We start from the raw sequence: 24,892 nt of genomic DNA on the forward strand, positions 1-24,892 counted from the left end.
CACATGCGCGAGTCGTGCTGCATGTCGCAAGTGGTCCCTGCTATCTCCTGGGACCTGTGTGTTTCCCAGGAGACAGCGGGGGGCTGCGGGAAGGGGACTAACTCCCGCGGGAGACTATTCCCAGAAGTGGGTGCAGATACCTGTATTATACAGGTATCTGCACCCCCCTCCCCCCTGAAAGGGTCCAATTGTGGCGCTGGACGGGGGAGGAATCAAATGAACGGAAGTTCCACTTTTCGGTGGAACTCCGCTTCAAGGGGTGATTCTCCCTAGCGCTTTAAGAAAAGCCTGGATTATTTCCTAAATGTACATAATATACCTGGGTACTAACATTTATAGGTAAAGTTGATCCAGGGAAAATACGATTGCCTCTCATGGGGTTAAGAAGGATTTTTTTCCCAATTTTAGCAAATTGGATCATGCTCTGCTGTTTTTTTTGCCTTCCTCTGGATCAACTGTGGGTATAGAATTGGGTATATGGGATATGCTATTATTATTTTATTTTTATTTTTTGGTTGAACTAGATGGACTTGTGTCTTTTTCCAACCTGACTAACTATATAACTATGTAACTACATTCTAAAACCAAGAATTCTAAAACCAATTCTCTGTCTGTTTGTGCCTGGTGCTCCTTTAATTGTGATGTCATTATTAGAGTAGTGTGTGGTGATCACCTTGTTCTACATTCTCCAGCACAGTATATGAGCTGAACATATCCTGCTCATATAAAATACTAAAAATGAAAGCTCTATACTGCTGCCTCCTGCTGGTTGGATGTGATATTGTGTTATTTACACAAATTCAACAGTTCATGCTTTCTTCCTTAAAATGTAATACAGTGACATAGAAATAGATATAGACATACAAAACAACCGGCATAAGAAAATGTTTCTTTTGTATTCGTTTCTATGTCACATTACAGACAACTTGATTGAAAAATTTACATTTGTTCAGCCAGCTGGTGCCAATGGGGCCACCCAAGGCTCAAATTTCGGCCAATTCAGCAAGAATCAGCCAAAATTGGAGCTGTCAGAGACAGTTTTTGGAACCTGTGTGGATAGACTTTTGTGGGTCTCTCATACAAGTCTATAAGAATACAAAATCTAGTTGAAGCAGGTGAAATGGTCAAGATCTGGGCAGAAAATTGACAGCTGAACAGTGACTGCATCCAGTACAGATGCAAACACTATTCAGATATTCTGAGAGCCGTGGGTGCTGGCAGTCAGAACACAATAGCCAGCAGAGGAGAAGTCTCCACCCACACTGCTTAGTGGGGACATGGGAATTCATTAGATTTCTCTTGATTAGCCTGCAAGCTAAACAAATAAATCTATACATATATGGTTATCTGTATTCAGTTGGGTTTTCTGCCTGGTTCATCATATATGTTTTTTTTCTCACTGTGCCTGTTCGCTTTTGGGGATGCAGTCATCAAAGGTTTGTATTGACTTCCCTTTATTTGAATGTAAATTCTTTTGCACAAACATATACAAATATTAAACATTTATATTCTTATGTAATGTAGTTAAATTAAAGGACCCGATTTGTGATCAAGTTATATTCAAAATCATTCTATATCAGTGCTCCATTATAACTGCACTATGCAAAATATTTGGGTGGAGTTATCCTTTAAAGTAGAACTAGAAGCAAAATAAAAAAAAATAAAAAAGTGACCTATGATGCACCTCTCGCCCACATTAACACAACGATTTTTCTAAGTCCCCCTGTAACATAATTTTATTACTTGTTACTTCTGCAGGTGATCGATTATTTTTTGACCTGTAATGGGGTGACAACTCTGTTTGTCCTACGTTGACATTCTGTGGACAAGGGTATCTTAGATGGACATGCAGTTTTACATGGGCTTTAAATAAGAGTCACACACACTATAGTGTCAAAAGCAGTGGCGTCACTAGGGGGTGGCTTTTGGGGCTATAGCCCTGAGTCTCAGGGGTCCCCAACCACAGGGCCGGGGCCTACTACCGGGCTATGGCCTCTCTGCAGCCATGCAGTGGGCAGCACGGGAGAGCGGGAAAGCAGCATGGGAGATCTGGACGGGCGAGAGAGCAGAGATATGACATCATTTCCCATCGCCTGCCCTGCATCCCTCACTGTGCAGCCGCAGGCAGCAGAGAGATGACATCATCTCTCACTGCCCGCCCTCTCTTTGGTGACCCTGATGTAAGGAGCGGCTCTCTGGGGACTCTGATGTAAGGGTGGGGCTCTCTGTGGACATTTATGTAAGGGGGATGCTTTCTTCTGACCCTGATGTAAGGAGGGGGGCTCTGGGGACCTTTATGTAAGGGGGATGCTCTCTTCTGACCCTGATGTAAGGAGGGGGGCTCTGGGGACTCTAATGTAAGGGAGATTCTCTCTGGGCACCCTGATGTAAGGGTTAGGCTCTCTAGGGACCCTGGTATAATGATTTTATATATATATATATATATATATATATATATATATATATATATATATATATATACACACACACACACACATACACAAATGTATATTATATACCCGCCCAAGGGTATGATCTTTTGTAGACCTAGCAACGCCCCTGGTCAAAAGTATTGTGCCTTTACACACACTAGAACTTTAATAGCATCCCAGTCTTAGTCTGTAGGGTTCAATATTGCATTGACCCACCCTTTGCACCTACAACAGCTTTAATTCTTCTGGGAAGGCTGTCCACAAGGTTTAGGAGTGTGTGTATGGGAATGTTTGATCATTTTTTTCAGAAGCTCATTTGTGAGGTCAGGCACTGATCTTGGACGAGAAAGCCTGGCTCGCAGTCTCCACTCTAATTCATCCCAAAGGTCCAGAGGACCCGGCGGTCACAGATACTCCCATGTGCATGCCCCAGGGGGCATGGGGAGCACGATTCTGGGAGGACAGCAATGTACATCCTCCCAGAGTTATCGAGCTGTGCTGTAGCCATCATTCGGCTATGGCCCGGTTGTAAAGTGGTTAAAGCAATAGTAAACTCTCGCGCTTAAAAAAACAAAGCAGTTATAGCAAGTTTTTATTTTCTGTTGAAAAGCCATTAAAACCAATAGAATAAACGTTGACCATCATAGACACCCTCAACAGTTTTATATGGTTTTACCAACCCCTGCAACTTTTGCTAGACAGCTGGGCCTGTTAAAGGAATTAAAAGTAACAGATCTACTGGCCGGGTCAACAAGTAATACAACTACAGAGCAGATTGCATCATATATGTCATGAATGACTTTACTCTTGGTTTTACCCTAAAGTGTTTGTAAACCTCTGAAATGAAAAATAAATTTAAGCATATTCGTCTAGAACAGTGGTTCTCAACTCCTGTCCTCGGGACCCACTAACAGGTCAGGTTTGCAAGATAACTGAACTACATCACAGGTGATATCATTTGTTGCTCAGTGATTGCAGTAATCTAGTCTGCATCTCAAGGTAATACTTAAAGAGGAAGTAAACCCTGATGGGTTTACTTCCTCTTTCATTCCCTGCAAAGGCAAAGCATAATGGACTACTATGAATCGCATAGTAGTCCATTATGTGTCACTTACCTGACACAGGAGCCAGCGAAGTCACCGCTGTCCCCTGTAGTCCGGAGCATCCTTCTTCTCGGTAGGTCTCGCTCCTCCGCCGCTGTCATTCGGCGAAGCCGCGATGACGTCACTCCCATGCATGCGCACGGGAGCCGCCACTCGCGGGATATCGCCGTTGACCGAGGAGCGCTCATTGCGCCTGCGCGCCGCTGTCTACGGCGCATGCGCCGTAGACAGCGGTGCCTGTCTTTCGGCAAATATCTTCTTAACCGTGTAGGTTTAGGAGATATTTCTTGGACTTACAGGTTAGCCTTAATCTAGGCTTACCTGTAGGTCAAAGTGTGTTGTAAGGGTTTACAACCACTTTAAAATCTGGCCTGTTAGTGGGTCCTGAGGACAGGAGTTGAGAAACACTGGTCTATAGTGTGTACTTGCCTCTATCCAAAGCACCTAGTGTGATTTCTGTCTCCTTTCTTATTCCTCTGCTATCTGCATTGCCGTGTACACGATTGGACTTTTCGGCAGGCTAGGTCCGACGGGATCAGTCCGTCGGACAATTCAATCGTCTGTGGGCTAGTCCAATTGTTTTTCGAAAAAAAATAAAAAAATCAGACAGACTTAGAAATAGAACATGTTTCAAAACTATCCGATGGACTCAATTCCGACGGACTAAAATCGGGCAAACCGTTAGTCTGTGTGCTGGTCCGACGGACCAAATACGACGCAAGGGCAGCTATTGGCTACTGGCTGTTGAACTTCCTTGTTTAGTCCTGTCTTACGTCATCACGTTGAAAATGAACAGACTTAGTCCGTTCGTGCGGCCAAGTCCGTCAGAAAGACCGTCGGACCTAGTCTGATGGAAAGTCCGGTCGTGTCTACGGGGCATATCAGTCACTTCTGACAGCAGACAATCCTGACCTCACCCCCCCCCCCCCCCCAACCCAGTACAGGACAGCCTCAGCTGTGCATGTTTCTCTATGAGACTGTGTGAGGGGGGTGTGCCATTCCCTCCAACTCAAGTCTCAGATTACACTCACCTCTCTACTCCATGCTGTGCCTTATATGGCATCAGATCACTGCCCCCTGCCTTCTGAAGTTAAGCAATGCAGTGTAAAATATGTGCTTTGGAGGCTGTAAATGAGAGGGCTGCAGATAACCAGGTACAACCTATGTAGGAGGATTTGTTTTGTTTCTGAATATCACCTGAGGCCAGTCTCTTTTCTGGTTTTACAACAATTTTCATTTTTGTTTATGGGTTCACCTAAAGACATCTACTTACCCCCACAGCTTCACAATGTCACACATGGGATCTATGTATTCTGTATGGTCTCCTGCCCTTGCTGCACAGATGTTTAAAATTTTCATTATCTGTGGAAGATCCTTCAAGAACTTGTTAAATGTTTGCATTAAGGAAAACACATAACTAACATGGACAATACCATATACTAAGGATAGGAAGAAAATACCTGGCTCCGGGGAACTAATCCAATTGCTCTGTGGGGTCAGGAAAGAATTTGTTTTCACCATGAGTGAAAATTGGTCACAGGACTAAAATATTACATTTGGAGGGAGCTGGATTCATGCTTGTTCCAGGTCAGTGACTCACCAAGTAGTAAAATTGGTATAAGGAAAGCAGCCATGGTGCTTATACCTTTAAGTCAACTACACCAGCACCCACTACCAGTCATGTCCCTGGGAAAGGAAGGCCGGGGAAGTTTCTCCGAGGCCTGCCTGATTGGATATATACTGAATGCAGCATATAAGCAGACCTGCACACTACATTTTGGTAATGCTCAAAGAATTAGTATAGAGGTTGTACAATCAGATTGCAATGTGTATGGCCTAGAATAAGAGCTAGATTTTGATACATTTTATCTCTCTATTGTTACCAATGGTCCTCATTAATCAAACTCTCTGTAATAAGAACAGTCAGAGAAGGGACTAAACAGATTCAATGCTTTAACCTGGCCATACATGGATCAAAATTTGGCCAGTTCAGTGGGGACCATCCGAAATTCAATCCATGTATGGACAAGTTAATTGTACCCACCCATCCATCAATCGACTTGAGTACAATCACTGTGTGATTTTTTTACATTCGATTACTGGCAGCTAAAGCCGCCAGCAGTAACTATTATTTTCTGCAGGCCTGGAGGACTCCCTGCGTCCATCCCCCCCAGCTGGCAGAACACAACAGTGCTGCGGGAGAAATTTCCCCATCAACATATCAGCAATTTTCTTTACTTCCACCTGTGAAGAAAGTAACGTAAATGAAGTAATCTATGGGCTGTTTAGCTTAAAATAACAGCAGAAACGCAATGGAGGAGACTTAAAGGGTTACTAAACCCTCGTGTTTAAAAAAAAAAAAAAACATATCATACTTACCTCTTCTGTGCAGTTGGTTTTGCACAGAGTGGCCCCAGTCCTCCTCTTCTGGGGTCCCTTAGCAGCGGTGGTGGCTCCTCCTCTTCTTGAGTTCCCCATCGGAGAAGCACTCTCCTTCGGGACACCCATGTGGGCGCGCTCCTGAGTCCTACTGCTGCGTCCATAAACACAGACAGCAGGACTTGCCCCCCCCCCCACGTGTCATTAGATTTGATTGACAGCAGCGGGAGCCAATGGCTGCACTGCTATCAAACTATCCGATCAGGACACCAAACACCAGCTGGAGCTGGTGTGCTCATTCCCGTCGTAGGAATTACAGGGCTCAGGTAAGTAAAAGGGGTGCTCGGGGGGCGCTGCTGCATGACAGGAGGGTTTTCACCTTAATGCATAGAATGTATTAAGGTGAAAATCCTTGAGCCTGGGTCACACATGTGCATTGTGAATTGAAGCTCCGGTTTCACTGCGAAGATAAAAATCAGTTGTTCAGAGGTTACTCTGTTTTAGCTGCGGATCAGTGAGCAGGGAGAGGGGGGGAGGTATAGTGAGGTGTAGTGAGGAGAAGGAGAGAATTTGTGTTCAGAACGAAATGCATCTGCGAATCAGATGTGTTCCCATAGAAGATAATGGGCTTGTAATTCGCACCGTAATGCCCAGAAAACGCACACATTTTTTTCGTGCAATGTGCAGTGCGAATGCAATGCACATATGTTAACCAGGTGCGTTCATATGAATGTATTTTAAAATGTCCTGCGAATTGGATGCGGTGTAAACCACATCTAATTTGCATAGGTGTGAACGGGGGCTGAGTGTTTACAACCCCTTTAATAAAAACTGTAGAGAGTAAAATACGGTGCAGCTGTGCATGGTAGCCAATCAGCTTCTAACTTCAGCTTGTTCAAATAAGCTTTGACAATAACACCTGAAAGCCGATTGGTTCTTATGCAGAATTGCACCCGATTTTGCACTCTTCAGTTTTAGTAAATCATCCACAATGGCTTGAATCTGATTAGTTACTGTGAGGCAGTAGAGTCAGTTCTTACAGCATGTCAATGAGGCCAGGAGCTTGCTAGATATGCTGCAGTGGTAGAAAGAATAGATTAGAGTATTAGTAGAAATAATAAACAAAGATGCAAAAGGATACAATACCGTTACAATATGTTCTGCCAACTTTCTTTAAAACTCTGACATGTCTCTCTACTAAATCTCTCTGTAAAAAATAAAATAAAATAAAAATACATTAAAAATTAGTAAAACAGAGCAAACAAAGCATTAGTTAGACAAATCCCATTGGCAATTTATAAAAGATTTAAATGGCTGCTACATATTTCTAATACTAGCGATTAGTGATGATTTCTAGCTAGTGTTTTATTCACTAAAGTCGCCAGCAATTAGTTGCTGCTACAGCATAGCGAACCAAATCCTGCTCTGATCTGTGCTGCATTACATTACCAAATCTGCATGCATGTTCTTAAAAACTGCTGCTCTGTGCCCAATGACCTTGTTCCTATGAAACGTATGATATGAAATCCATTACAAATAAATCTCCACAAATGGGTCACAGACAGAAATAAAGACCTAAGAGAAAATGTAACCCTTCCCCAACCTATCCCCCAAAAAAATAAAAAATTGGTCCTTCTCAAAAAATTTGCATATTGTGATAAAGTTCATTATTTTCTGTAATGTACTGATAAACATTAGACTTTCATATATTTTAGATTCATTACACACAACTGAAGTAGTTCAAGCCTTTTCTTGTTTTAATATTGATGATTTTGGCATACAGCTCATGAAAACCCAAAATTCCTATCTCAAAAAATTAGCATATCATGAAAAGGTTCTCTAAACAAGCTATTAACCTAATCATCTGAATCAACTAATTAACTCTAAACACCTGCAAAATATTCCTGAGGCTTTTAAAAACTCCCAGCCTGGTTCATTACTCAAAACTGCAATCATGGGTAAGACTGCCGACCTGACTGCTGTCCAGAAGGCCATCATTGACACCCTCAAGCAAGAGGGTAAGACACAGAAAGAAATTTCTGAGCGAATAGGCTGTTCCCAGAGTGCTGTATCAAGGCACCTCAGTGGGAAGTCTGTGGGAAGGAAAAAGTGTGGCAGAAAACGCTGCACAACGAGAAGAGGTGACCGGACCCTGAAGAAGATTGTGGAGAAGGACCGATTCCAGACCTTGGAGGACCTGCGGAAGCAGTGGACTGAGTCTGGAGTAGAAACATCCAGAGCCACCGTGAACAGGCGTGTGCAGGAAATGGGCTACAGGTGCCGCATTCCCCAGGTCAAGCCACTTTTGAACCAGAAACAGCGGCAGAAGCGCCTGACCTGGGCTACAGAGAAGCAGCACTGGACTGTTGCTCAGTGGTCCAAAGTACTTTTTTCAGATGAAAGCAAATTTTGCATGTCATTCGGAAATCAAGGTGCCAGAGTCTGGAGGAAGACTGGGGAGAGGGAAATGCCAAAATGCCTGAGGTCCAGTGTCAAGTACCCACAGTCAGTGATGGTCTGGGGTGCCATGTCAGCTGCTGGTGTTGGACCTCTGTGTTTTATCAAGGGCAGGGTCAATGCAGCTAGCTATCAGGAGATTTTGGAGCACTTCATGCTTCCATCTGCTGAAAAGCTTTATGGAGATGAAGATTTCATTTTTCAGCACGACCTGGCACCTGCTCACAGTGCCAAAACCACTGGTAAATGGTTTACTGACCATGGTATTACTGTGCTCAATTGGCCTGCCAACTCTCCTGACCTGAACCCCATAGAGAATCTGTGGAATATTGGGAAGAGAAAGTTGAGAGACGCAAGACCCAACACTCTGGATGAGCTTAAGGCCGCTATCGAAGCATCCTGGGCCTCCATAACACCTCAGCAGTGCCACAGGCTGGTTGCCTCCATGCCACGCCGCATTGAAGCAGTCATTTCTGCAAAAGGATTCCCGACCAAGTATTGAGTGCATAACTGAACATAATTATTTGAAGGTTGACTTTTTTTGTATTAAAAACACTTTTCTTTTATTGGTCGGATGAAATATGCTAATTTTTTGAGATAGGATTTTTGGGTTTTCAGGAGCTGTATGCCAAAATCATCAATATTAAAACAAGAAAAGGCTTGAACTACTTCAGTTGTGTGTAATGAATCTAAAATATATGAAACTCTAATGTTTATCAGTACATTACAGAAAATAATGAACTTTATCACAATATGCTAATTTTTTGAGAAGGACCTGTACACTCACCGGCCACTTTATTAGGTACACCTGTTCAATTGCTTGGTAACACAAATTGTTAATCAGCCAAACACATGGCAGCAACTCAATGCATTTAGGCATCTAGATGTGGTGAAGATGACTTGCTTAAATTCAAACTGAGCATCAGAATAGAGAATAATGGGGATTAAGCCTAGGTTCACATTGGAGCGATTTGTCATGCGACTTGAGAGATCAAATCGCATGACAAGTCGCAGCCTATTGGCGGCAATGGCACTGTTCCAATCGGTGCGACACCGATTTTGCGGTGCCGCACCAATTTGCAAAAGTGGTCCCTGCACTACTTTTGCTGATTTCAGGTGCAACTTCAATAGACATCTGTGTATGAAGCCACACTGATGTCTATCAAGTAGCACCTGAAATCCTTCTGACCTTGCTACTTTGAAATCGTGCTACTTCAAGTGAAGTCATTTGATTTCAAAGTAGCATCAATGTGAACCAGAACTTAGGGGACTTTGAACGTGGCATGGTTGTTGGTGCCAGACGGGCTGGTCTAAGACCCCTTTTACACTGGGGCAAGGTCAGCGGTAAAACGCTGCTATTTTTAGCAATTTTGCTGTGCTATTTAGCCGCTAGCAGGGCGATTTTACCCCCCCCCCCGCTGGTGGCCGAGAAAGGGTTAAAACCACCGCAAAGCACTGCTGTAGCAGCGATATGCCGGCGGTATAGCTGCATTGTCCCATTGATTTCAATGGGCAGGAGCGGTGAAGGAGTGGTGTATACACCGCTCCTCCACCGCTCCAAAGATGCTGCTAGCAGGACTTTTTTTAGCATTCTGCCAGTGCACCACTCCAGTGTGCAACCCCTCTGGGCTTTCACGCTGGAGACACAGCAGCAGCTCTTTCAGGGCGCTTTGCAGGCGCCATTTTTACTGCTGTAGCACCTGCAAAGCGCCCCAGTTTGAAAAGGGCTTAAGTATTTCAAAAACTGCTGATCTACTGGGATTTTCACACACAACCATCTCTAGTGTTTACAGAGAATTATTATTATTATTATTATTATGGATTTATATAGCGCCAACAGTTTGCGCAGCCCTTTACAACATGGGGGCAGACAGAACAGTTACAATTCAATTCAATACAGGAGGAATCAGAGGACACTGCTCCTTAGAGCTTACAATCTAGGAATGGTCTAAAAAAAAGTGAAAATCCCAGAGAGCCGCAGTTGTGTGGAGGAAAATGTTTTGTTGATGTCACAGGAGAATGGACAGACTGGTTTGGGATGATAGAAAGGCAACAGTAACCCAAATCACCACTTGTTGTCTGAAGCCAAAAACAGCAGCTGTAAAAACATACAAAAACGTCCATTGTGCATGAGGCGTGAAAGTGGTTAAACCGACCTCATTTACAGACAGACGTTTATCCATTTGATCTAAGAACAAAATGTTACTTTGTTTACAGTTATCTCCGATGTTGAGATAAATTTGGCAAGCAGCCTGGATTTTTTTTTTGTTTTTTTTTTGTCAGCTGTCAGAAGTGGGCAAAGAACTCTCTTCACTTGTTACATAGAATCGGGGAAATGCTGTTTTAAGATCGAGAAGGGGTAGAATCGCAATACTGATTCTTTAACGATTAATTGTGCAGCTCTTATACCCAGTGAAGAGAGCAAGATGATACACAGAGATAAAACAAATCCTCTTACATAAGTTTTACATGTATATCTGCTGTCTACGGCTTTATCTACTGTTCACTTTCTAAACAGTAGATAAAGCTGTAGACAGCAGATATACATGTAAAACTTATGTAAGAGGATTTGTGTTCGAATTTTGTTTTGATTCACCTGTGGGTGTGGATTCTTGCCATACACTGTGAGACAGCTGATTGGAGGAAAGGCACCTGCCCCCCCGTGCCCCCCCCTCACATAGGCAGAAAAATGAAGACACATGCAGAGCTGTGCTGCGGAAAAACCAACTGCTAATCTATTTATAGCACCAACCCTGACACAAAATTCAGGCTGGGTTTTATCACAGTTGATGGAGAACTTAGACCCCTTTCACACCACACCGCCCATAGCGCGGGCGGTAAAACGCTGCTATTTTTAGCGGCGTTTTACCACTGGATTTGCGGCGCATTTTGGCCGCTAGCGGGGCGCTTTTACCCCCCGCTAGCAGTCGAGAAAGGGTTAAAACCGCCGGCAATACGCTGCAATAGCGGCGTTTTGCCGGCGGTATTACAGCGCTGCCCCATTGATTTCAATGGGGAGCAGCGGTGGAGGAGCTCCAAAGAAGCTGCTGGCAGGTCTTTTCCCTGACGTCCTGCCAGCGCACCGCTGTAGTGTGAAAGCCCTCGGGGCTTTCACACTACATACAATGGTGCAGCTTCTTTAGGGCGGATTGCAGGCGCTATTTCTAACGCTATAGCGCCTGCAAAACGCCCTGGTGTGAAAGGGGTCTTAGTGCTTTGGAGAGAGGTAAGAAAATACTGCAGATATATGTGCCCAGCTCAAATTTCACGTATATTGGGTTTACATTCACTTTAAGGGGGTGCTAAAAACGGGGCTCAGCTGCATATTTTTCCCACCCCCCAACCACGTATCTATTAGCCAAACAGATGGATTGTTCAGTGTCTGATAATACTGTATCTTCCTACCTAACAGAAGAGTAGTACCTAATACTTGCAGACACTATTTACGCACCAGTCATCCACCTAGTAATGTTTATAACGATCAAATTCAGATATGTCGATTTAAGTACATAAAAAGGTCAAGAAGAAAGATACTTACAGAGAATGGATCTTCAAACAATTTCAGAACTCGGTTCATATCAATAGGTTTTAAGGGAAATGCCTAAAAAAAAATATGTTTTTTTATATTTGTAGATGCAGCAAACTTGTCAATGAAGTGATCGTGCTTAATACATTAATACAATTCTTGTTTCGTTTTTGCAATATAATTTTGAACAGATTAAACAGATTTATCTTATATTCATTTATATGATCTCCCACATAGACACGCATTGATATGATGGATGTCACATCTAATCTTTCTCAATATCTAGTGATCTTTCTCGGTTGACTCTTTTCCGGTAAGGCCCCTTTCACACTGGGGCGGGAGGTGCGTAAAGCGCCGCTATTCAGCCACTAGCGGGGGCGGTTTTACCCCCCCCGCTAGCAGCCAAGAAAGGGTTAAAAGCCACTGCAAAGCGCCTCTGTACAGCCACTCTGCCCCATTGATTTTGGGGCTTTCAATTTAGAGAGACAGCATTGGCTGTTTCAGGTCGGTTTGCAGGCGCTATTTTTAGCGCAATAGCGCCTGCAAAATGACCCAGTGTGAAAGGAGTCTAAAGGTTTCCCTTGATACTCCAGTGCCCACCCAGGGAAGGGTTGTGTGGGTGTCATTTTGTGCTGAGCCTCACAAAGTGAATATATGACTACACTGGATGTTGGATTTATATGAACGCTATGTAAATATATAAATACATTGTAAATGTTATTGACTTCTCTTGGTGGAGTGCAGTATGGTTTTCAGTGCCGAGAGAGTTCATTGTATACGTTTATACACCAAATACCGTATTTATCTCCATATAACACGTGCCGGCGTATAACAGGCACCCCAAGTTTAGGAGGGAATTTTAAAGGAAAAAAACTTACATTTAAATGCCCATCAATGCAGTCTTATCAGTGTCCATCTGCAGCCTTGTGCATCATTGCAGCCTTGCCCAGTGCCCTTGCAGCATTGCCCTGATTTAAAATTGGCGCCGATTTCCGCTGACGGAGCGGAGAGGAGTGAGCAGAGCTGAGATACACAAAGCCGAGTGTACTTTGGCTATACTCGGCTCTACTCACACTCAGGGGCGGGACTGAGAGAGGAGCCGAGTCTAGCCGAAGTACACTCGGCTTTGTGCATCTCGGCTCCGCTCGCTCCTTTTCCTCACAACCAGCGGGAGATCAGTGTATAACACGCACCCGCGTGTTATACGCCGATAAATACTGTAAATGTTTACAATGAACTATCAGCAGCATTATTGCTTTTAATTACCCAGATATATACATATTATATGATCTTTTTAACAGTTGGTACTCCATAAATTGTATGATTATTATTTATTTTTTTGAAAAAATATTTTTTTATTGATTTTCTAGGTGTAATACACATTAATACACCTAGAAAAATCAATTATATATATATATATCTACACACACACACACACATATACATATATATATATATATATATATATATATATATATATATATATATATATATGCAGTGCCTTGCGAAAGTATTCGGCCCCCTTGAACTTTTCAACCTTTTGCCACATTTCAGGCTTCAAACATAAAGATATAAAATTTTATTTTTTTGTGAAGAATCACCAACAAGTGGGACACAATTGTGAAGTTGAACGAAATCTATTGGATAATTTAAGCTTTTTTTAGCAAATAAAAAAATGAAAAGTGGTGCGTGCAAAATTATTCGGCCCCTTTACTTTCAGTGCAGCAAACTCACTCCAGGATCTCTGAATGATCCAATGTTGTCCTAAATGACTGATGGTGATAAATAGAATCCACCTGTGTGTAATCAAGTCTCTGTATAAATGCACCTGCTCTGTGATAGTCTCAGGGTTCTGTTGAAAGCGCAGAGAGCATCATGAAGACCAAGGAACACACCAGGCAGGTCCGTAATACTGTTGTGGAGAAGTTTAAAGCCGGATTTGGATACAAAAAGATTTCCCAAGCTTTAAACATCCCAAGGAGCACTGTACAAGCGATCATTTTGAAATGGAAGGAGTATCAGACCACTGCAAATCTACCAAGACCTGGCCGTGCCTCTAAACTTTCAGCTTAGACAAGGAGAAGACTGATCAGAGATGCGAGAGGTGGGAGAGTCTGTCCATAGGATAACAATCAGTCGTACACTGCACAAATCTGGCCTTTATGGAAGAGTGGTAAGAAGAAAGCCATTTCTCAAAGATATCCATAAAAAGTTTTGTCTAAAGTTTGCCACAAGCCACCTGGGAGACACACCAAACATGTCGAAGAAGGTGCTCTGGTCAGATGAAACCAAAATCGAACTTTTTGCCCACAATGCAAAACGATATGTTTGGCGTAAAAGCAACACAGCTCATCACCCTCAACACACCATCCCCACTGTCAAACATGGTGGTGGCAGCATCATGGTTTGGGCCTGCTTTTCTTCAGCAGGGACAGGGAAGATGGTTAAAATTGAGGGGAAGATGGATGCAGCCAAATACAGGACCATTCTGCATGAAAACCTGTTGGAGTCTGCAAAAGACCTGAAACTGGGACGAAGATTTATCTTCCAACAAGACAATGATCCCAAACATACAGCAAAATCTACAAAGGAATGGTTCACAAATAAACGTATCCACGTTAGAATGGCCAAGTCAAAGTACAGACCTGAATCCAATCGAGAATCTGTGGAAAGAGCTGAAAACTGCTGTTCACAAACACTCTAAATCCAACCTCACTGAGCTCGAGCTGTTTTGCAAGGAAGAATGGCAAGAATTTCAGTCTCTCGATGTGCAAAACTGATAGAGACATACCCCAAGCGACTTGCAGCTGTAATCGCAGCAAAAGGTGGCTCTACAAAGTATTAACGCAAGGGGGCCGAATAATTTTGCACGCCCCACTTTTCATTTTTTTTATTAGTTAAAAAAGTTTCAAAAATCCAATAGATTTCGTTCCACTTCACAATTGTGTCCCACTTGTTGGTGATTCTTCACAAAAAATAAAAAATTTATATCTTTATGTTTGAAGCCTGAAATGTGGCAAAAGGTTGAAAAGTTCAAGGGGGCCGAATACTTTCGCAAGGCACTGTGTATATATATATATATATATATATATATATATAATATATTATATATACATGGCAATGTCTGTAAACATGTTGAGGCTGTTATCAGCGTCATGCCTGTCATTAGGCGCAATTACGTCATTCCGAGCGGCATGATTGGATGAGCCGTCACCATGGGAACCTTTCACTCTCTATTTATACAACGGGTGTCACGTCACTTCTGTGTCCGCTGATGAAGTCCCGCCCATAGGGACGTAACATACAGGCGGAGATCCCGTGACGTCACACGCGGCCACTGTTGCTTTCATTTCAACGCTCATACGAAACTTCGCTATAGTAAGTGTGTTTTTATGTATATTCATTATTAAACGTTTTCTATGGAGAGCACTATGGCTTGTTTTTCTATTTACATGATATGGGAAATGTGACCACTGCCATACACTGTCTACTGTGGGTGTGTTCCCACAGATTTGCCAGCTATCAGACTCTGAAATAGGAGAAGGCATTATCATCTCTTGTGAATCAGTTGGATACAAGCTGTGAGGAGGAATATAGTGATTGAACAAGCTGTTGAGCATCTGCTGTTGCAAAGTGTATTTGACCCTCTGAAATTTAAGGGTCCATCCAATGAGGTGAGCAGCCATTTTTACCATTGGTGGTGGTCCTCCCCAGCACTAAGTCACTTTACGCATGCTCTGATTGTGCATCACTGAAGATTTGTTCACATAGATCACTCTATACATAAGCTATTTGGACATTTGCAATTATAATTTTTTTTTATTATTTTTAATATTTTAACTTTAGTGCGGCACTGTCTGTTTGATATATTTAGTTTGGGGATTTGGTTATTGACCCTTGGTGTTCAGCAGCCTTTTCTTATATGGGGTGTGTTGGACTGCGCTGATTTTTTCTGTTTTATTATTTTGCTCCTTGTGTGTCCTGTACAGTCCGAAATCTTTTTTCTTTTCCTATATAGGCTGTCAATCAGCTGGAGGTCCCTCCCCTGTCACCTTTTTTCTCTTGGTGTTAGGAAAACTTGTCAGAAGTGACTCATGCTGATAGCAAAGGAATGAAGCAGCAGACAGAAATGAGCCTTAGTGCTCTGGAAATAGACAAGTAGACATGTGTGATCCGTTTCGTACGAATCTCAAATTCGTACGAATTTCCCAAAATTCGTACGTTCAGAAGGATCCGAAATACGAATTGCCATGCGTCCGAATTCTGTACGCAATACGAACTTTTGTTTACGAATTTCGGATCAGTTGTCGTCGCATCGACGACTCAGTCATTATGCTTATTATGAGGGGCTCCCACCATCCCTGTGCTATGCTGACTTCCTCCTGGGGCTGTACTTCTGCTGTGCTCATTATGAGGGGCTCCCACCATCCCTGTGCTATGCTGACTTCCTCCTGGAGCTGCTTATTTTGAGGAACTCCCACCATCCCTGTGCTATGCTGACTTCCTCCTGGAGCTGCTTATTATGAGGAACTCCCACCATCCCTGTGCTATGCTGACTTCCTCCTGGGGCTGTACCTCTGCTGTACATATTATGAGGGGCTCCCACCATCCCTGTGCTGTGCTGACTTCCTCCTGGGGCTGCTTATTATGAGGGTCTCCCACCATCCCTGTGCTGTGCTGACTTCCTCCTGGGGCTGTACCTCTGCTGTGCATATTATGAGGGGCTCCCACCATCCCTGTGCTGTCCTGACTTCCAGGGATGGTGGGAGCCCCTCATAATATGCACAGCAGAGGTACAGCCCCAGGAGGAAGTCAGCACAGCACAGGGATGGTGGGAGCCCTTCATAATAAGCAGCCCCAGGAGGAAGTCAGCACAGCACAGGGATGGTGGGAGCCCTTCATAGTAAGCAGCCCCAGGAGGAAGTCAGCATAGCACAGGGATGGTGAGCCCCTCATAATAAGCAGCCCCAGCAGGAAGTCAGCATAGCACAGGGATGGTGGGAGCCCCTCATAGTAAGCAGCCCCAGGAGGAAGTCAGCATAGCATAGGGATGGTGGGAGCCCCTCATAGTAAGCAGCCCCAGGAGGAAGTCAGCATAGCACAGGGATGGTGGGAGCCCCTCATAATATGCACAGCAGAGGTACAGCCCCAGGAGGAAGTCAGCACAGCACAGGGATGGTGGGAGCCCCTCATAATAAGCAGCCCCAGGAGGAAGTCAGCACAGCACAGGGATGGTGGGAGCCCTCCATAGTAAGCAGCCCCAGGAGGAAGTCAGCATAGCACAGGGATGGTGAGCCCCTCATAATAAGCAGCCCCAGGAGGAAGTCAGCACAGCACAGGGATGGTGGGAGCCCCTCATAATATGCACAGCAGAGGTACAGCCCCAGGAGGAAGTCAGCATAGCACAGGGATGGTGGGAGCCCCTCATAATAAGCAGCCCCATGAGGAAGTCAGCATAGCACATGGATGGTGGAAGCCCCTCATAATAAGCAGCCCCAAAAGGAAGTCAGCATAGCACAGGGATGGTGGGAGCCCCTCATAGTAAGCAGCCCCAGGAGGAAGTTGGCATAGCACAGGGATGGTGGGAGCCCCTCATAATATGCACAGCAGAGGTACAGCCCAAGAAGGAAGTCAGCACAGCACAGGAATGGTGGGAGACCCTCATAATAAGCAGCCCCAGGAGGAAGTCAGCACAGGGATGGTGGGAGCCCCTCATAATATGTACAGCAGAGGTACAGCCCCAGGAGGAAGTCAGCACAGCACAGGGATGGTGGGAGCCCCTCATAATAAGCAGCCCCAGGAGGAAGTCGGCATAGCACAGGGATGGTGGGAGCCCCTCATAATATGCACAGCAGAGGTACAGCCCAAGAAGGAAGTCAGCACAGCACAGGGATGGTGGGAGACCCTCATAATAAGCAGCCCCAGGAGGAAGTCAGCACAGCACAGGGATGGTGGGAGCCCCTCATAATATGTACAGCAGAGGTACAGCCCCAGGAGGAAGTCAGCACAGCACAGGGATGGTGGGAGCCCCTCATAATAAGCAGCCCCAGGAGGAAGTCAGCACAGCACAGGGATGGTGGGAGCCCCTCATAATATGCACAGCAGAGGTACAGCCCCAGGAGGAAGTCAGCACAGCACAGGGATGGTGGGAGACCCTCATAATAAGCAGCCCTAGGAGGAAGTCAGCACAGCACAGGGATGGTGGGAGCCCCTCATAATATGTACAGCAGAAGTACAGCCCCAGGAGGAAGTCAGCACAGCACAGGGATGGTGGGAGTCCCTCATAATAAGCAGCCCCAGGAGGAAGTCAGCACAGCACAGGGATGGTGGGAGCCCCTCATAATATGCACAGCAGAGGTACAGCCCCAGGAGGAAGTCAGCATAGCACAGGGATGGTGGGAGCCCCTCATAATAAGCAGCCCCAGGAGGAGCAGGCGAAAACTGGACCAGCGGTGCATGGCAGACAATCCGCTTCTCTCTTTCTCATCTAATGAAAATTCGTATTTCGGATAGGAAATTCTTCAACGGAATTTCGTACTTCGGATAAAAACCAAACTTCCATCAGTATCGACTGTCATATTGAGGTATATTTTTGCCTTTAAATTCATCGTAATGAACGTTCATACAAATTAACGAACCTAACGACAATTCGTATTTCGAACGAAACTAAACAGAATTTCGGACATGAAATACGAAGTACGAATTAATTTTAATACGAACCGTAACGGAACAGAACGAAACTAATTTATTGACGGCGCCCATGTCTAGAGACAAGTACACACTATAGGGGGATATACTTTGTTCATATTTCACGTCTGAGGTTTACAACCACTTTAATAATTGGGATAAAATCATTTTTCTGCCTCTAAGTCAAGATGAAACAGTCCCTTCCTAACAGACCAATAATCTGCTTCATTCTAGGCAGGATTACATCAATTAATGTTTTGACATTTTCTGGGACTGCTTAGATCTTGCATTCAGCATTTATGAAAAGACTATAAAAGGGAATATTCTTTAAACACTCCCACGCTGCAATCCGAGAATTAGAATTTATTAGGATCAAGCCATGTGCAGGTTAAATGAGCACTAAGTGATGTTAAGAGGTAGGTGCTACTTGGCTTTATACTGCCTAATCTAATGCGTCTGCAGGAGATCAAAGACATCTACACCTTTGTTGTTCCTCCAAAGAGAAAATTGGACTTATTTTAAAAATCCTGAAAAATAAAAAGCGTCTACATTTTTCATTAAAAGGTTATCAGATTCCAGTAGTCAGGAAAGAAAGCAGGAGACAGATAGGCGGTGAATTAGTAAAGATGCCCTGCCTGGGTTAAAAAAAAAAAAGAAAAGAATTGAGCTTTTATAGTTAAATATTCCTTGAACAAATAAAGCATAACTGTGCCTTTACCTTAACCACTTGTTTACTGGTTACTTAAAGAGGGATTCCACCTACAAAAAAAATATTAAAAGCCAGCAGCTATAAATACTACAGCTGCTGACTTTTAATAAATGGACACTCACCTGTCCCGGGTTCCAGCGATGCCGGCAGCCGAGGCCGATCGATCGCTCAGCCCTCGGCTGCTGCCGCCACCATTCTAGGTGAGGGAATCAGGAAGTGAAGCGAATCGGCTTCACTTCCCGGTTCCCTACTGCGCATGCGCGAGTCGCGCAGCGCAATAGGAATTGTCCGCGCTGTCTCTGAGACCCGTGTGTGTCCCAGAAGACAGCGCGGCAGGACAGGAAATGGCGTAGACTCCCACGGGAGTCTATGGCCGGACGTGGGTGTAAATACCCGTCTTTGACAGGTATCTCCACCCCCCTCCCCCCCGAAAGGTGCCAATTGTGACACCGGAGGGGGGGAGGGTTCCGATCAGCGGAGGTTCCACTTTAGGGTGGAACCCCGCTTTAAACCCCCCTTCCTGCCCAGACCAATTTTCAGCTTTTATCGCTGTCACTCTTTGAACAACAATTGCGTGGACATACAACACTGTACCCAAATTCAATTTTTATCATTGTTTTCCCACAAACAGAGCTTTCTTTTGGTGGTATTGGATCACCTCTGGGTTTTTATTTTTTGTTAAAATTTTGAAAGAAAAATTTGAAAAAAATACAAAACTGTTTTATATTTTGTTATAAAAGTTTGCAAACAGGTAATTTTTCTCCTTCGTTGATGTATGCTGATGAGGCTGCACTGATAGGATGCACTGATGGGCACCGATAGGCTGCATTGATGGGCACTAAGAAGTGGCACTGATGGCACCACTGGTGGACATTGATAGGTGGCACTTGTGGGCATTGATAGATGGCACGTTTATACACTAGTGGGCACTGATTTGTGGGCACTGGCAGGTGGCACTGGTGGGCATAGATGAGGTGGCTGTGCCTCTTCCTCTTTGGGAACGATGTCCCTTACACAGAAGTTGGTGATCGATTACCGATCTTCTGTTTACATCACGTGATCAGCTGTCATTGGCTGAGAGCTGATAACGTGGTAAGGGGCCGGGATTGGCCACTTACTCTCATCTGTGATCATCCGAGTCTCATTGACTTGGGGATCACAGAGCATGCCACGCACGCCCTACAGGGCACGCAGGGAGCATGCAAAGGGGAGGACATCTATTGACGGACTCCCGGCAATGTAGGTCCGCCCTGTAGCGGTCATTCAGCTATAGCATGGACGGGAAGAGGTTAAAGTGGTGTCAAACCCTTCCATATATCCAGTGAAGTAATTGGCCTCAGGTGAAACACAGAGATTAAACAAATCCTCCTATATAAATTGTACCTGTTTACCTGCAATCTACTCCCCTCTGCATCCGTTCATACACCCCCCTTCACACAGAACATACAGAATTGTGACTGTCAATCAGCATGAAATCCCTCCCGTCACCTTTTTTTTTCTTGGTGTCAGGAAAAATTGTCCAAAGTGATCAGGGCTGGGACAAGGGGTGGGCAGGAGGGACGGCTGCCCTGGCGTAGTTGCATACTGCAGGGATTGGGGTGCTGCCATTCTGACCATATGTGACCTAGAAAATGTGTGTGCGCCGCTCAGGCTTGGTGGTGAGGGGCTATGTAGTCAATGTTTCCGCAGCTGCTGCTAAAGTGCTGACAGGGGATGGAACTCCTCCTGGTTCCTACAGAGCTTCAAAGAACAATGGTAGCCCCTAGAAGTCGCACATTTAGATTTCCTGGAGTGATGGATAGAGTGACAACCTCAGCCTGGACTTCAATCAGGCTACGCCACCAACGCATTTCACTCGGCCTCTGGTGCTTAGTCATAACTAAACTCCATGGGGGGGGGGGGGGCGGAATGAAACGTTGTAGGTGTGGCCTGCTTGGAGTCCAGGCTGAGGTTGACACTTTAGCTATCACTTCAGGACCTCTAGATATGCGACTTCTAGGGGCTACCCCATTGTTCTTTGAAGCTCTATAGGAACCAGGACGAGTTCTATCCCCTGTCAGCACTTTAGCAGCAGGGTTAGAAAAAAATTAAAGGAACACTTTGAAATTACAATAGATCTCAATGTGGAAAAATATGCTGGATATCCATACTGATATGGACTGGGTAATGTGTTAGGAACGAAAGGATGCCACATCGTTTGATGGAAATGAAAATTATCAACTAACAGAGGGCTGAATTTAAAGACACCCCGAAAATCAGAGTGAAAAAATTATGCAGTTAGCTAGTCCATTTTGCTGAAATTGCAGCAACTCAAAGTGGTCCTCAGCAGTTTGTATGGCCTGACAACGTCGGCATGCTCCTAATGAGATGACGGATGGTGGATGGTGTTCTGGGGTATTTTCTACCAGATCTGGGGCAGGGCATCACTGAGCTCTCGAACAGACTGAGGTGCCACCTGGCGGCGTCGGATGGACCGAAACATAATATCCCAGAGGTGTTCTATTGGATTTAGGTCAGGCGAGAGTGGGGGCAATTCAATTCCTTCATCCTCCAGGAACTGGCTGCATACTCTCACCACAAAAGGGTGGGCACTGTCATGCACTAAGAGGAACCCAGGACCAACTGCACCAGTGTAGGGTCTGACAATGGGTCCAAGAATTTCATTGCGATACCTAATGGCAGTCAGGATGCTATTGTCTAGCCTGTAGAGGTCTGTGTGTCCCTCCATGAATATGCCTCCCCAGACCATCACTGACCCACCACCAAACTGGTCATTCTGAACGATGTTACAGGCAGCATAACATTCTCCATGGCTTCTCCAGACGCTTTTCACATCTGTCACATGTGCTCAGGGAACCTGCTCTCATCTGTGGAAATCACAGGGCACCAGTGGCGGACCTGCCAATTCTGATGTTCAATGGCAATCAAACTTCCCAGTGCCGGGCAGCAGGGCCGCTGATAGGGGGGGCCACTGGTCCTCCTGTAGGGGGTTCCAGGCACGCAGGGGTCCCAGACAGCAGGAGGAGGATAGGTGGCACAGAGAACAAAGGATAACAGCATCTCCCACACAGCACCTGAAAGCTGGTATCTCCCCCTCTCCCTCCCGCTTGCTTTCAGCTGCTGGGTGAGAGAGACAGAGGGCCAGATTTAGGGGAGTGCTGGGGTGGGTGGTGCCCACCCAGATTTCAGTTCTACCCCCATGGCCAGCCACTGCTGAGCTCCTTCCCCCACCCCCACCCCTGCCCGCACTCAAGGCAAGGACAAGGTGATGGCAGCATGGAGGCTGGAGCAGTAAGAGAATAGACAGGGGGAGGTGCGCTGTATTGTGCTCTCCCTCCTGTCAGAAGAGAGCTTGTCTATACAGTACATAGATAGGGGGTGGTGTGTGTGTACAGTGCAATGCTATCTACAGTAAGAGCGAGCCGGTCTCATGTACTGTATAGACCAGCACTCTTCTGCCAGGAGGGGGAGAGCAAAGCACAGCAGACCATCTCCTGGCTGTTAGTGGCTTCCCCCTGTAAGTTGGGGGAGGGGGACAGGCAGCTATTTTGTAGGGCTCTGTCAGTGCTCATCCTGTTCCTCCTTGCACAAAGGGGCAGATACCAGTCCTGCTGATGGGTTAAGGGCCATCTACAGCCCTGCCCAGCTCTCCTAGAGTAACTGCCTGTCTCCTGGAATCTCCTCCATGCTCTTGGGAGACACAGCATACCTCCTGGAGGAGTTGGACTGCCTGTGCAAACTCTATAGCAGTGATGGCGAACCTTGGCACCCCAGATGTTTTGGAACTACATTTCCTATGTTACTCATGCACTCTGCAGTGTAGTTGAGCATCATATGAAATGTAGGTCCAAAACATCTGGGTTGCCAAGGTTCACCATCACTGCTCTATAGGGTCCAGGTATCGTCTCATGCTACCAGTAGTGACACTGACCCTAGCTATATGCAAAACTAGTGAAAAACAATCAAAAAAAAGATTAGTATGGGGAAAAAATAAAAATAAAAAGGCAGTGGCCTCCACCTGTAAAACCATTCCTGTTCTGGAGGTCGTCTCATTGTTGCCCACCTAGTGCACCTGTTGTTAATTATTAACCCCAAAGCAGCTTGAATTGATGAACAACCCCCTCTGCTATTCTGCTATTTAACAAACCAGATCAATATCCCAGGAGTTTAAATGACTTGATGCTATATTCTGCTCAAAAAATTTAAAGGAACACTTTTTAATCAGTGTATAGAATTTTATTATTATTTATATTTAAAAATTACACCTGGAAAGTATTCACAGTGCTTCACTTTTTCCACATTTTGTTATGTTACAGCCTTATTCCAAAATGGATTAAATTCATTATTTTCTTCAAAATTCTACAAACAACACCCCATAATGACAACGTAAAAGAAGTTTGTTTGAAATCTTTGCAAATTTATTAAAGGAAAAAAAATCCCATGTACAGAAGTATTCACAGCCTTTGCTTAATACTTTGTTGAAGCACCTTTGGCACCAATTACAGCCTCCAGTCTTTTTGAGTATGATGTTATAAGCTTGGCACACCTATTTCTGGGCAGCTTTTCCCATTCTTCTTTGCAGGACCTCTCAAGCTCCATCAGCTTGGATGGGGAGCGTCGGTGTACAGCCATTTTCAGATCTCTCCAGAGATGTTCAATCGGGTTCAAGTCTGGGCTCTGGCTGGGCTACTTAAGGACATTCACAGAGTTGTACCGTAGCCACTCCTTTGTTATCTTTGCTGTGTGCTTAGGGTCGTTCTCCTGTTGGAAGATAAACCTTCGCCCCAGTCTGAGGTCCAGAGCACTCTGGAGCAGGTTTTTATCAAGGATGTCTCAGTACATTGCTGCATTCATCTTTCCCTCGATCCTGACTAGTCTCCCAGTTCCTGCCACTGAAAAATATCCCCACATCATGATGCTGCCGCCACCATGCTTCACTGTGGGGATGGTATTGGCCAGGCGATGAGCAGTGCCTGGTTTCCTCCAGACATGACTTTTGCCATTCAGTCCAAAGAGTTCAATCTTTGTTTCATCAGACCAGAGAATTTTTCTCATGGTCTGAGAGTCCTTCAGATGCCTTTTGGCAAACTCCAGATGGACTGTCGTGTGCCTTTTACTGAGGAGTGGCTTTTGTCTGGCCACTCTACCATACAGGCCTGATTGGTGGAGTGCTGCAGAGATGGTTGTTCTTCTGGAAGGTTTTCCTCTCTCCACAGAGAAACACTGGAGCTCTGTCAGAGTGACCATTGGGTTTTGGTCACCTCTCTGACTAAGACCCTTCTCCCCCGATTGCTCAGTTTGGCCGGACGCTCTAGGAAGAGTCCTGGTGGTTCCATTTATAGATGATGGAGGCCACTGTGCTCATTGGGACCTTGGGACCCGGTTCACACAGGAGCGACTCGTCAGGCGACTTGGCCGCCTGACAAGTCGCGTCCCATTCTGTGCAATGGAACAGTTCTAATCGGAGCAACTCAAGTCGCTCTGACTTAGAAAAAGGTTCCTGTACTACTTTTGGGGCGACTTGCATTGACTTCTATACAGAAGTCATTTTGCAAGCCGCTGCTAAAGTCGGATCCCGGTCCCCTGAGGCAGTTGCGCT

The 24,892-nt window shown here is 45.1% G+C and overlaps 1 protein-coding gene across 2 annotated transcripts in view; it reads right to left on the reverse strand.

The window, feature by feature from the left end:
• CFAP69 (cilia and flagella associated protein 69) overlaps positions 1-24,892 on the reverse strand; it is a 96,047-nt gene that overhangs the window by 70,150 nt on the left and 1,005 nt on the right. The window contains exons 1-4 of one of the 2 annotated variants that reach the window (XM_077490884.1): positions 11,910-11,962; positions 7,364-7,418; positions 7,056-7,121; positions 4,809-4,918 (exon numbers count right to left, since the gene is read on the reverse strand). In XM_077490884.1, the coding sequence (XP_077347010.1) occupies positions 4,809-4,918; positions 7,056-7,121; positions 7,364-7,378 (191 nt within the window). In that variant the 5' untranslated portion in view covers positions 7,379-7,418; positions 11,910-11,962. Of the gene's footprint in view, positions 1-4,808; positions 4,919-7,055; positions 7,122-7,363; positions 7,419-11,909; positions 11,973-24,892 lie in introns of those variants that run through there. The other variant, XM_077490883.1, reaches the window with a different exon arrangement.

This window comes from Lithobates pipiens, unplaced genomic scaffold (assembly GCF_037356315.1).
Source record: "Lithobates pipiens isolate NorthernLeopardFrog02 unplaced genomic scaffold, aLitPip1_a1.2 Scaffold_19, whole genome shotgun sequence".
NCBI lineage: Eukaryota > Metazoa > Chordata > Amphibia > Anura > Ranidae > Lithobates > Lithobates pipiens.